The sequence below is a fragment of the Oncorhynchus masou genome, unplaced genomic scaffold (assembly GCF_036934945.1).
Source record: "Oncorhynchus masou masou isolate Uvic2021 unplaced genomic scaffold, UVic_Omas_1.1 unplaced_scaffold_514, whole genome shotgun sequence".
Taxonomy (NCBI): Eukaryota; Metazoa; Chordata; class Actinopteri; order Salmoniformes; family Salmonidae; genus Oncorhynchus; species Oncorhynchus masou.
Genome location: NW_027011543.1, coordinates 319,001 through 331,688, shown reverse-complemented (window position 1 = coordinate 331,688; position 12,688 = coordinate 319,001). Strand labels below are relative to the sequence as shown.

The 12,688-nt window shown below is 44.7% G+C and overlaps 2 protein-coding genes across 7 annotated transcripts in view; both read right to left on the bottom strand.

Moving 5' to 3' along the window:
- The window catches only part of LOC135535773 (uncharacterized), a 37,126-nt gene extending 36,283 nt beyond the window's left edge, over positions 1-843 (bottom strand). For both annotated transcript variants that reach the window (XM_064962203.1, XM_064962202.1), the window contains exon 1: positions 607-843. The gene's annotated coding sequence lies outside the window, so the exon portion shown is untranslated. The remainder of the gene's footprint in view (positions 1-606) is intronic.
- A 2,991-nt stretch (positions 844-3,834) lies between these two features.
- The window catches only part of LOC135535771 (uncharacterized), a 55,549-nt gene continuing 46,695 nt past the window's right edge, over positions 3,835-12,688 (bottom strand). For 3 of the 5 annotated variants that reach the window (XM_064962195.1, XM_064962196.1, XM_064962197.1), the window contains 10 exons: positions 11,532-11,963; positions 9,540-9,971; positions 7,532-7,825; positions 7,185-7,442; positions 6,841-7,086; positions 6,362-6,619; positions 5,573-5,914; positions 5,205-5,474; positions 4,786-4,869; positions 3,835-4,643 (listed from right to left, as the gene is read on the bottom strand). In XM_064962195.1, the coding sequence (XP_064818267.1) occupies positions 4,577-4,643; positions 4,786-4,869; positions 5,205-5,474; positions 5,573-5,914; positions 6,362-6,619; positions 6,841-7,086; positions 7,185-7,442; positions 7,532-7,825; positions 9,540-9,971; positions 11,532-11,963 (2,683 nt within the window). In that variant the 3' untranslated portion in view covers positions 3,835-4,576. The remainder of the gene's footprint in view (positions 4,644-4,785; positions 4,870-5,204; positions 5,475-5,572; positions 5,915-6,361; positions 6,620-6,840; positions 7,087-7,184; positions 7,443-7,531; positions 7,826-9,539; positions 9,972-11,531; positions 11,964-12,688) is intronic. The other 2 variants (XM_064962199.1, XM_064962200.1) reach the window with 2 other exon arrangements.

Genomic DNA, 12,688 nt, shown 5'->3' with positions numbered 1-12,688 from the left:
GCGGTTTGGAGAAAAGTTCAGACGGTTTCTATCAAGATATCCACACACAATCCGGTCCGGCGGACAACGGATTAGAGATACATATGCCTTCAGTAACAGGGTTTCCGGAAACAAGTAGGCTACCCCTAAAGAATATTCACCTGTTATTTTCCGGGCTCCGCATTGCAGCCACCTATTGTCGGACGCCAATGCGCTGCATCCTATATAGGGCTATACTGCGCACTGATGAGGTATTTATAAGTTATATTCTTCAAGAATCGCTCAATGAAATGGCCACAGTTATATTGCAGATCGTTACCCAATTTATCGTTTAACCGTCTTTCTCTTTCCGCCTGAGTGGAGAATAGCAGGATTCATCCTAACATGGATCAGTGGATGACAATGCAACCTGATATTATATTATTTAGGATATGAGGAAACAAATCGAACTCGTCCTACATAGACAACTAAATGTACTGGACAGATTTATGGACTGCAGCTCCTTTGACAATTCGTCTGACTCAATTTCTCGACCTTTTTATGAAGTTTAGTCTAGACCAACTCAAATGTAGCAAGTAGAACCTTAATTTAACAGGTTGTTATGATAAATTGTTTGAAAACCCTTACCTCGTGTCTCTGAAATCTGTCTCTGCTGCAGTGGCCTTGTGTGTAGCTATACCTATTTTACTTTCACTTATATTTCCGTGTTAAAAAAAACATTGTTGGGGGCGGTTCAGCAAGACGCAACATTTTTGAACGTTCAGATAGAAATACACGATGTAGGACAAACATATCTCTGACATTTAGAATAAGGAATCACGTCCGCTCTATTCTTGTCATTTCTATCGGCATCATTCGACAGCGTTTGGCTCATGAAAGTGGTTTGTTGTCACCAGCAGGAACGCTGTCTCATACTTTCCAGGGGTATATTCAATCATGCAGATCGTAGCACAACATGTTGCAACAAAAACGAGTGTTTCTCACTGGACAAGTTCAGGTTAGTCCCTTAGTATTTCGGGCGGTTTCTGTTCGTTTGGTTCCTAATGAATACACCTCAGGGCAACGTTCAGTCCCAAACGTTGCCGAATGTTAAAGATAGAATTACAAGATATAGAGCCAACCTGAATCACTATTTTAAATGTCAGAGAGGGATGTTTGTTCATAACATCTGAATGTTCCAAAACGTTGGGTCCTGTTCAGCAAACATTCCCCAGTTAGTTTAGTCCCGGGCGATGACTATCATTTCATTCATGCATTATGAATGAAGCCTGTCGCGTGGTCGGTCTATTAAAAGCTATAGGAGTTAGAATCTTAATGACGTGTAAACTATGTTGTGGAACTTGTCTCTGAAGTTTCCAGGCTGCTTGCTGAATGAACTACAGCAGAGAGCAGTCAGTGGTCTTAATGATGTGTGAACTATGGTGCGGAACTTGTCTCTGGAGTTTCCAGGCTGCTTGCTGAATGAACTACAGCAGAGAGCAGTCAGTGGTCTTAATGACGTGTGAACTATGGTGCGGAACTTGTCTCTGGAGTTTCCAGGCTGCTTGCTGAATGAACTACAGCAGAGAGCAGTCAGTGGTCTGAGTCTGATGATGTAACTTAGAACCTTCCGCAGTTTAACATCCAGTCTGTTCTTAGAAGGACACTTCATGCGCTATTATAACACGTTCTAGTTTATAAAGTCTGAATGATCAGTTTTAGCGATATTACAGTCCCTCCTCTATTGCAGTTAGCCTGCCCAACACTATCAGGCTAGGACATGGTTATTCAGTTGGAGACTAAGAAAGTATTTTGCGTGAGAATGCGTGAGATATAAGAGGTGTGCCATGATCAGAGTGTCAAATGCGTGAATCACCGCCAATGGGTGAGAGTTGGCAGCTCTGTTATGACATGTGTCGGTAACTGCGCTCATGGGTTTTTTTTCTTCTAAAAATCAGTTACCATTCAACAGTTGTAACTACTGCAGACTGTAGGTCTACCGTTCATAGTTGTTCGTCCTCTCTCCCTCCCGCCTGAGCGGACAGCGGAGACTCGCAGGTTTCATTCCGATGTGGATCAGTGGACCAGTGTGGCGTGAGCAGCAATAGTGGAATTGGCAGTTCGCCTTCAAAATAAAAGTCCCCCAATGTAACTGATGCAACCCTATAAATATAGTGAAAAAATTCCCCAATTGGACAATATAATGCTAAACAATGTTGGCATGTTGCTGTATAAATTCTAAGACAGTAATATTTGTGTAATTTCACCAAATAGCTGGTTCTGTTGGTGTCAATGATTAGGCTGATACCCCATTTCCGTTTCAAATCCAGTTCGGCTGTACATTTTCAGAATGCTCCCAATGCAATTCTGGGGCAGGGATGAGTTGGGGAACCCTGGTGTGGGCTGTATATAGGCTACATTCTCTAGAGACACCCTGGTGTGGGCTGTATATAGGCTACATTCTCTAGAGACACCCTGGTGTGGGCTGTATAAAGGCTATATTCTCTAGAGACACCATGGTGTGGGCTCTATAAAGGCTATATTCTCTAGAGAAACCCTGGTGTGGGGTGTATATAGGCTATATTCTCTAGAGACACCATGGTGTGGGCTGTATAAAGGCTATATTCTCTAGAGACACCATGGTGTGGGCTCTATAAAGGCTATATTCTCTAGAGAAACCCTGGTGTGGGGTGTATATAGGCTATATTCTCTAGAGACACCATGGTGTGGGCTGTATATAGGCTACATTGTCTAGAGAAACCCTGGTGTGGGCTCTATAAAGGCTATATTCTCTAGAGAAACCCTGGTGTGGGGTGTATATAGGCTATATTCTCTAGAGACACCATGGTGTGGGCTGTATATAGGCTACATTCTCTAGAGAAACCCTGGTGTGGGCTGTATAAAGGCTATATTCTCTAGAGAAACCCTGGTGTGGGCTGTATAAAGACTATTTTCTCTAGAGAAACCCTGGTGTGGGCTCTATAAAGGCTATATTCTCTAGAGAAACCCTGGTGTGGGCCTTATATAGGCTACATTGTCTAGAGAAACCCTGGTGTGGGCTATATATTACCTCAACTACCCCTGCACACTGACCCGGTACCAGTGCCCCCTGTATATAGCCTTGTTTTTGTTATTGTTTTACTTTTTATTATTACTTTTTATGTTAGCCTACTTGGTAAATACTTTCTTCTTCTTGAACTGCACTGTTGGTTAAGGGCTTGTAAATCAGCACTTCACGTTAAAGTCTACACTTGTTGTATTCGACACATGTGACTAATAAAGTTTGATTTATTTGAATATGTTATTTACCTGGCATTTATCGGTAAAGACAACAAGTTAGAACTTCTAAGTTTCCAATAATTGGAACGTTCCAAAGGGAGATTCCGTTGACGTCATTGACCTAATATGGTGCTTCCTGGTAAATGGGCGGGTCCGGCTTTCCCGAGATCTGCCTGTCAGAGGGAGATGTCTTCAACAAACAACTTTTACATCGTCATGAAAAGAAACACACGTCGGGTGGGATCGCGTTCATACCAGCAATAACTTGAAAGTGATTATTTAGTATTTACTAGTAATGATTTCAACCTTTAGAGAAAACACTGTGACAAACACCAATCATGTGCCTCATGGGACATTTATTAAAAACACAAAAACAAAATATTAATAAATGATTTAAATTGTCAAAAAATGTAAACATTTGGGAGGTTTTTCTGTTTTGATATCAGAAAAGACTTAAAACGTTTTTGTTTAATTTTATTTTGAAATAGACGAGTACCAACACATTTAACAATTGTCAGATGTGCTATAGTGTTTCTCGTCTGAGCTCATTTCCAACACCTGGTTGTTATGGAAACAAAAGGATAGAAAGACATCATCAACTGATAATCAAATCACACTTTATTAGTCACATGAATACAGGCGTAGGACTTACAGTGAAATGCTGAATACAATATTTTCCGGGCTCCGCATTGTAGCCACCTACAAACGTACAAAATTAGAGTTCTATATCATGAGCTTCAGCCACTCGTATTTGAGTGACAGCTAGCAAGAAGCCAGGGTTATCCAATGAGGTTGCAGGGCGGGCCACAGCAGAGAGAGAGATGACGTGGTGAACATATGTGATGTAGTACAACATATTCAGGGACCACTTTTGACTTGTGAGTGTTACTATCAGCACTACTGGCTAAAAAGTACACAACAAGTAGCAGATAATCTCTTTAATGAGTCTGTTGACTGTAGTTATTACATGATCGGACTGTTACAGCTGGAACAACCAGTTTGTTGTGTGTCTTTTGTATTAAAATGTTCCATCAGTTTATGTTCCACATCAAAGTGTTATTATAGAACATTATCTTCACCAGATGTCAAACCTCTTGTCTGTCAGGAAGGGTCTTCTGTCCTGGATTCAGCCTTCTCTTCCTGAACTAAGACCTGATGTTGTTTCACCAGATGTCAAACCTCTTGTCTGTCAGGAAGGGTCTTCTGTCCTGGATTCAGCCTTCTCTTCCTGGACAAAGACCTGATGTTGTTTCACCAGATGTCAAACCTCTTGTCTGTCAGGAAGGGTCTTCTGTCCTGGATTCAGCCTTCTCTTCCTGAACTAAGACCTGATGTTGTTTCACCAGATGTCAAACCTCTTGTCTGTCAGGAAGGGTCTTCTGTCCTGGATTCTGTTGTTGAAGAGTCTATAGAACATGATTATTATGAATCATTATTACAATAGACAACACATATCCATCCTCCAACAGTTGCCCCCAGAAACAGACTCACCCATATGATCTCACACACACACACACATGCTCTGCTCACCATCACACACAACCTTACCGTACGGTGTGTATTGAAGTGTTGGTAGAGACCAGTTGGAGTATTCTGTCAGTCAGAGCATCAGTGATGTCATTGTGGCTCAGGCTACAACAGAGAGAGAGAAAGAGTGAAAGAGTGGGCGAGAGAGAGAGAGAGAGAGGGGGAGAGAGAGAGAGACAGAGAGGGAGAGAGAGAGACAGAGAGGGAGAGAGAGAGCAAGAGAGAGAGAAAGAGTGGTCAGACATTTGTCACACACACAGTGACACACAGTGACACACAGTGACACACAGTGACACACAGTGACACACAGTGACACACAGTGACACACAGTGACACACAGTGACACACAGTGACACACACACACACACACACACACACACACACACACACACACACACACACACACACACACACACACACACACAGTGAAAGCCACTCACTCCAGGACTTGTACTTTATGCAGGTGTGTGATCAGGGGCTGTAGCTGGTGGTCTGTGAGTTGACAGTGGCTGAGGTCCAGTTCTGACAGACCCTCTGAGTGTTCCAGAACCAGGGCCAGAGATCCACAGGCCTTCTGGTCCAGCCTGGTCTCACTGAGGTCCAGCTCCCCATCCAGGGCTCTGCACAGGGACTCTGCGTGCCTCAGCAGCCCCTCTTGAATCCCCTCACACACAAGGTCCAGCAGCTGAAGTAGCAGAGCTTTGCTGGGGCTGAGAGGACAAGAAGCAGAGTCAACATTATGACACAGAGTAGGTTTAACTCCTACTGATAAACTAGTTGGTCAAATGTTTGCCTTTGTGTGTCTAACCTCAGCTTGACAATATGCAGGATGGGAAGCAGCTCTCTCAGTGCTCTGTCCTCCACCTCACAGTCTCTTAGGATGAGCTGGACCTGGTTCTGGACCAGCTGGGTGCTGTGTTGGTTCTGCTTCAGAACAGAGTGGATGGCCCTGCAGTGGTCAGTGGTCAGACACAGAGCCTCCCCCTGGTCCTGAGCTGACAGGTCCACAGAGGAGGAGCAGGAGAAGTCCAGTCTGTAGTGCAGAGACCTGAGCAGCCATACTGCTGTTGGTGGTGATGATGGTGCCCCCTGCTGGATCTGAGAGGCAGCACAGCACTGGAGGAAACTCAGCAGTAACCTCCTGTCAACACTACAGAGAGAGAGAGAGAGAGAGACCGAGACAGAGAGAGACAGAGACGGAGACAGAGACAGAGAGAGAGAGAGACAGAGAGAGAGACAGAGAGAGACAGAGAGAGAGAGAGACAGAGAGAGACAGAGAGAGAGAGAAAGAGAGAGAGAGAGAGAGAGAGAGAGAGAGAAGAGAGAGAGAGAGAGAGAGAGAGAGAGCGAGAGATAGGGAGACAGAGAGACAGAGAGGTAGAGACAGATAGACAGAGACAGAGAGACAGAGACAGAGACAGAGACGGAGACAGAGAGAGAGAGACTTATTTACACACCATCAACATTAAAACATTGATAAACACACTACAACTCTAGTACATTACACTAAGGTTAGGGTTAGAGGTTAAATCAGTCAGGAAGTGGAAAGCCCCATAGTTCTATCCATTCTAGCAGGGTCAACGAGTGCCAACTAAACCTGAGTTGGGAGACTCTGTCCAGAAGAGGCAGGATGCTCTCTATCTCCCCCGGTGGTATGGAGGTCCACAGCAGGTTGACTTTGACTTGGTGGCTGTGCTGCAGGGTAAAACACAGAGCGGTACAGTCCACTCTGTCCAGCTCTCTGCTGTTCAGGTTGATCCAATGGTCTGAAGACCTCAACAAACTGGACACACAGTCACTGGCTCTACTGTCATAGATCTGTCTGATGGAGGACTTTACAAAGCTGGAACTGGACCTGAACAAACATGGAGAAAGGATTGTTGTGGTTATGTCAAGGTTTTATAAAGGATAATTCACATAGTAACAACTGGCTGGATAGGACATGAATAATTAAAGACTATAAATATTGAATGAAGGTCTCCCACCTCTTGAATAAAACCCTAATGATAGTACAGAGGAAAACTCAGAACAACATGTCACTGGATACAAATAGAATAGAGAAAGAAGTTCTCTCACCTCTTGAGAGTAACCCTTCCCAGAAAGGGGAGAAGATCTGAGCTGTTCTTCTCTAGAAGCCGGTTCTTCCTGAGGTCCACAGTGATGTTGTGGGTTGAATGCTGCAGCAGAGAGAGAAGCACCTCCCAGTCCAGCCTGCAGGAGGTCAGGTCTCCACCAACCTTCTCCAGGAACCACTGAGCCAAGTCCTTGTCCTGAGCTTCATACACAACTACAGTCAGCTGCTGCAGAGTGTCTGAATTCAGTCTAGGAGGTTGGAACATACAGGCAGTCAGAAATATGAAGAAAAACACATGAATGAAGTTACTATTTCTACTTTAAAAAAACATCAGCTTCAGACTGACCTGAGAGAGAGAGGTCCCTGGTGACACAGCAGTGTGATGAGAGAGTGACCCTGGATGCAGAAGTCAGTCAGGTCCAGACACTGAACCCTCCAGAATCTCAGCAGGGACGCCACACTACTCAGAGCCCTGGATAACACAATCTCTGGTGGCTGGCTGCTCTTTAGGACCAGGAAGAGTTCTGGGACAGTCAGTGGAGTAGAACCTCTCCCTGTCCTCCTAACCAGTCTGGACAGTTTCACTGCCATACCCAGATTCAGCCTGGAACGAAAAGACAAAACACAAGTCACTTGAAACAGAGAAACCTTGTCAGATAAATACTCAGTAGGAGAATCAACTATTCAATAGACCTGCAAAAGCTGTCTTCCTGAACATGCCTGAGCTTGTGGAGCTTTGACTCATGTCTCAAAAGAAGTGCGGCTCCTTGGAGAGAGATCTTGCTGGGGGTGAGAGTGAGGTCCACTCTGGAGGCACAGAAACCCAGGACTCTTCCCACAGACCTGCAGGTTTTCCTGGGTAACACTCCTCCTAGTGACAGGGTAGAGCCCAAGGCCTGGAGAAGAGAGGCCAACTGCTGGTCCTCCTCTCTGGACCTCACAGGGATGGACTCACACACAGTCTGGAAGAACCTGTCATCATCACAGCTGAAACAGCAGAACATGGGGGACATCAAATCAGACATTTAGGAGACCGTTTGTTATTTTGGCCCTGTACTCCAGCACTTTGAAATTATACAATCATACAATGACTATGAGGTTAACCTGTTACATCTATGGGGGCGCTATTTCATTTTTGGATAAAAAGACGTGCCCGTTTTAAGCGCAATATTTTGTCACAAAAAGATGCTTGATTATGCATATAATTGATAGCTTTGGAAAGAAAACACTGACGTTTCCAGAACTGCAAAGATATTGTCTGTGAGTGCCCCAGAACAGATGCTACAGGCAAAACCAAGATGAAACTTCAACCCAGAAATGAGTAGGATTTTTGAGGCTCTGTTTTTCATTGTCTCCTTATATGGCTGTGAATGCGCAAGGAATGAGACTGCCCGATCTATCGTTTCCCCAAGGTGTCTGCAGCATTGTGACATATTTGTAGGCATATCATTGGAAGATTGACCATAGACTACATTTGCCAGGTGTCCGCCCGGTGTCCTCCGTCGAAATTGGTGCGTCATCTTCAACTGCACGTCTTTTTCCTAGCGATTCACCGGAGAAAGGAGACTACCACGAACGATATATCAATGAAGAGATATGTGAAAAACACATTGAGGATTGATTCTAAACAGCGTTTGCCGTGTTTCAGTCGATATTATGGAGTTAATTTGGAAAACAGTTTGCCGTTTTGGAAAACAGTTCGCTAAATGCTACGCTAGCTATCACAAATGCTTGTTTTGCTATGGTTCAAAAGCATATTTTGAAAATCTGAGATGACAGTGTTGTTAACAAAAGTCTAAGCTTGAGAGCAAATATATTTATTTCATTTCATTTGCGATTTTCATGAATAGTTAACGTTGCGTTATGCTAATGAGCTTGAGGCTATAAATAAAATCCCGGATCCGGGATTGCTCGACGCTAGAGGTTAAAGGTCAGTCTGCTTTAATTTGATTTTTAATTCCAAATCAGGTGAAATTACAGCACTTTTTTGTCTTCCATTAGTATTCAATCCCCTGAGACTTTTATACTTTTAAGATCATCAAAGGTAAGTGAATATTTATAATCATATTTCTGACTTTGTTGACTCCACAACATGGCAGATATCTGTATGGCTTGTTTTGGTCTCTGAGCGCTGTACTCAGATTATAGCATGGTGTGCTTTTTTCGGTAAAGCTTTTTTGAAATCTGACACAGTGGTTGCATTAAGGAGAAGTTTATCTAAAGTTCCATGCATAACAGTTGTATGATTTGGATGAAAATACCCTCAAATTATTATAGCTGACAGTCAATCACAAGCTTGATGTGGTCAGTGCATCCTATGAACATGGAAGAAGAGTTATGGAAGAATTGAAGTCAAAGATCCTCTAGTGTCTGAGTTATTTACTCTGAAAAATAAGAACCTAACAACTCACTGTCAAAGAGAACGTTCCATAATATGCATGACATTTGGATTTATAGATGAGATATTCTGAGTATAAAATGTATATGGAAAAATTCACAATATCTAGGTAACATTTGGTAATGCAACATTTGTTATTTCAGGGAATCTGAGTATAAATGTTACCAGATTCAATAACATTTGAAGTTTCATATGACAATGTCTTAAAAAAGACAATTACTGCAGAAAGCAACAAGCATCCTCTCTAAAGGGGAATACAGGGACAGACAACTACAATCTCTGCAATGTACTGATCCAACTCACCTCAGCTGTGAGATGTGGGACAGACACTGAAGGAAACTCCTCACTTCACTCTCTTCATCTGACCAGCCCTTCAGCTCTACTGGTTTCTTCTCTGGTTGAAGTTTCAGCACTTCTAGGAGGAGGGAGGCCTTTCTCTCTGAGAGGTCTATGGACCAGACTGCAGGAGCTGACTGGTAAACTGGCTGTAATGCTGGAAGGACACTCCGGCCTGTGTGAATCTCATAGTCCTTCACATGTGAATACAGATCCAACAGGAAATCACTCTGTTTATATTTGTCTCCATGGCGATAAGGAAAGGTGCTGTAAGTCCACACTGATGATACCAGCTTCAGTGTCTTCTCTCCTGTCTGCTCCTCCCACTCTGCTGCTTGAGACAGGAGATCCACCAGGAACTTGATCCGCTTTGAGTGATCAGACAACCATGGACAGAAACTGCAACAAGGACAGTAACAGCTGATTCAGACATGGATGAACACATGAAACCAGTCATAGATAAAAATATATCAGTCAGAAAGGAGGCTCTCTGGGGGGCAGTTTGATAGTGGTGATGCTGCACAACTCTGGTTTATTTTCCCTCTTCCCTCTCTCTCTTCCCTCTCTCCTCTTGCTCTCTTCCACTGATCCCTTTCTCTCTCTCTCTATTCCCTCTCTTCCCTCTTCCTCTTGTCTCTCTCCCTCTTCCCTCTCTCTCCCCTCTCTCTCACTCTCTCGCTCTTCACTCTCTCGCTCTTTCCTCTCTCCCCTTTCCCTACCTTCTCTCCCTCTCTCTCTCTTTCCTCTCTCTATCCCTTCTTTCTCTCTCACACACCTCTATCTCTTCCCTCTAACTCTTTCCCCTCTCTTCCCTCATCCCTATTCCCTCTCCCTCTCATCCTCGCATCCCCCTCTCTTCTCTCTCTACTATCTCCTCTATTCCCTACCTCTCTCTCCTTCTCTCTTCCTGTCTCTCTCCTCCCTCTTACCATCCCTAACATCTCTTTCTCCTCAGCTCTTCCCTCATTCTTTCCTCTCTATTTTTCTATTCCCTCTCTCAATATTTTTCTACTCTCTCTCTCTCCTTTACTCTTCCCTTTCTCTTCCCCCTCCTCTTCCCACTCTACCCCTCTTCCCCCTCGCCCTCTCTTTCTCCACTCCCCCACTCTCTCTACTCTTTTCCCCCTCTCTCTTCCCCTTCTCTTTCTCTTGTCCCTCTCTGTCTTAGCTCTCTCTCTCTTCTCTTTCTCTCTCTTCCCACTCTCTCTCTTCCCTCTCTCTCTCTCTTCCCTCTCTCTCTCTCTCTCTTCCCACTCTCTCTTCCAGCTCTCCCTCCTGTCTCTCTCCCCCCTCTCTCTCTTCCCTCTCCTCTCCTCTCTCCCTCTCCCACCACTCTCTCCTCTCTCTCGTCCCTCTCTCTCGTCCTTCTCTCTCTCTCTCCCATCTCTCGCTCTCCCATCTCCCACCTCTCTCTCCTCTCTCCCCCCTCTCTCTCTCCTTTCTCTCCCTCCAGTGCTTTACACTGCAGCAGACTTTATTATTGTTTTCAATGCTCTTCCCTTTGAGGTTCAGCGTGGCTGGACTATCATTGGCCTGCCAGACGTATTTGGGTTGACATTTTAGTTAAAGGGAGGTTTCTTGCCAGTTTATTGTGTCTTGTTATTTGAACTGTATATATGTGTTACTAATGACATGTGGCCCAGAAGATCGTGGACATTTTAAGGCCTTTGTTTGTCTATCTTTTCTCTCCACTGGCTATCTGGCTAACAGGCTACACTCTAGACAGTCTCTTCTGCTGATGTGTGTGTGTCTGGTAGTGGGTCTCTCTCTATCCTACTCTTTTCCTTTCTGCAGGGTTAATACCTGCCTGGCATCCCAACAAATATTTACCTTTACCCCTCTCTAACAATACTGCTACAAGATTTACCAACACTTCAAGTTTTATATGTCAAATGTTTCTACAAGACAATAACAACTAGCATCACATAATCACTAACCACCACACATGTTCAGACTCACCTCAGCTGTGAGATGTAGGGCAGACACTGAAGGAAACTCCTCACTTCACTCTCTTCATCTGACCAGCCCATCAGCTCTACTGGTTTCTTCTCTGGTTGGAGTTTCAGCACTTCTAGGAGGAGGGAGGCCTTTCTCTCTGAGAGGTCTATGGACCAGACTGCAGGAGCTGACTGGTAAACTGGCTGTAATGCTGGAAGGAAACTCCTGCCTGTTTGAGTCTCAGAGTCCTTCACATGTGAGTACAGATCCAGCAGGGAATCACTCTGTTCATAATCGTCTCCGTGGCGATAAGGAAAGGTGCTGTAAGTCCACACTGATGATACCAGCTTCAGTGTCTTCTCTCCTGTCTGCTCCTCCCACTCTGCTGCTTGAGACAGGAGATCCACCAGGAACTTGATCCGCTTTGAGGGATCAGACCACCATGGATGGAAACTGCAACAAGGACAGTAACAGCTGATTCAGACATGGATGAACACATGAAACCAGTCATAGATAAAGATATATGAAGTAGTTATAGATTTACATAATGTGATTTGGTATAATTTTGATTTGATTTTAGAAACATTCACATGATTTATCTGTGACATTTAGAAATGCAACATTAGTTACGTCAGGAAATGGGCTGATAAATGTTCCCAGATTCACCAACGTGTAGTTTTATAAGGAGCCTTCACCTTGTGCTGCCACTTTGCATCAGCAGTCAGAAAGGAGACTCTCTGGGGGGCAGTTTGATAGTGGTGATGCTGCACAACTCTGGTTCGTTTATATATTCTCTCTCTCTCTCTTTTCTCTCTCGCTCTCCCCCTTTCCCCCACCTTCTCTCTTCCCTTTCTCACTCTCTTCCCTTTCTCACTCTCTTCCCCCTCTTGTTCTCTTCCCTCCCTCGCTCTCTTCCCTCCCTCGATCTCTTCCCTCCCTCGCTCTCTTCCCTCCCTCGCTCTCTTCCCTCCCTCGCTCTCTTCCCTCCCTCGCTCACTCCCTCCCTCTTTCTTCCCTCTCCTCTCTCTCTCTCTCTCGCTCTCTCTATCCTCTCCCCTCTCTCCCCTCCCTCTCTCCCCCTCCCTCTCTCCTCTCCCGCTCCCTCTCTCCTCTCTCTCTCTCTCTCTATCCTCCCTCTCTCCCCCTCCCTCTCTCGTGCTTTACACTGCAGCAGACTT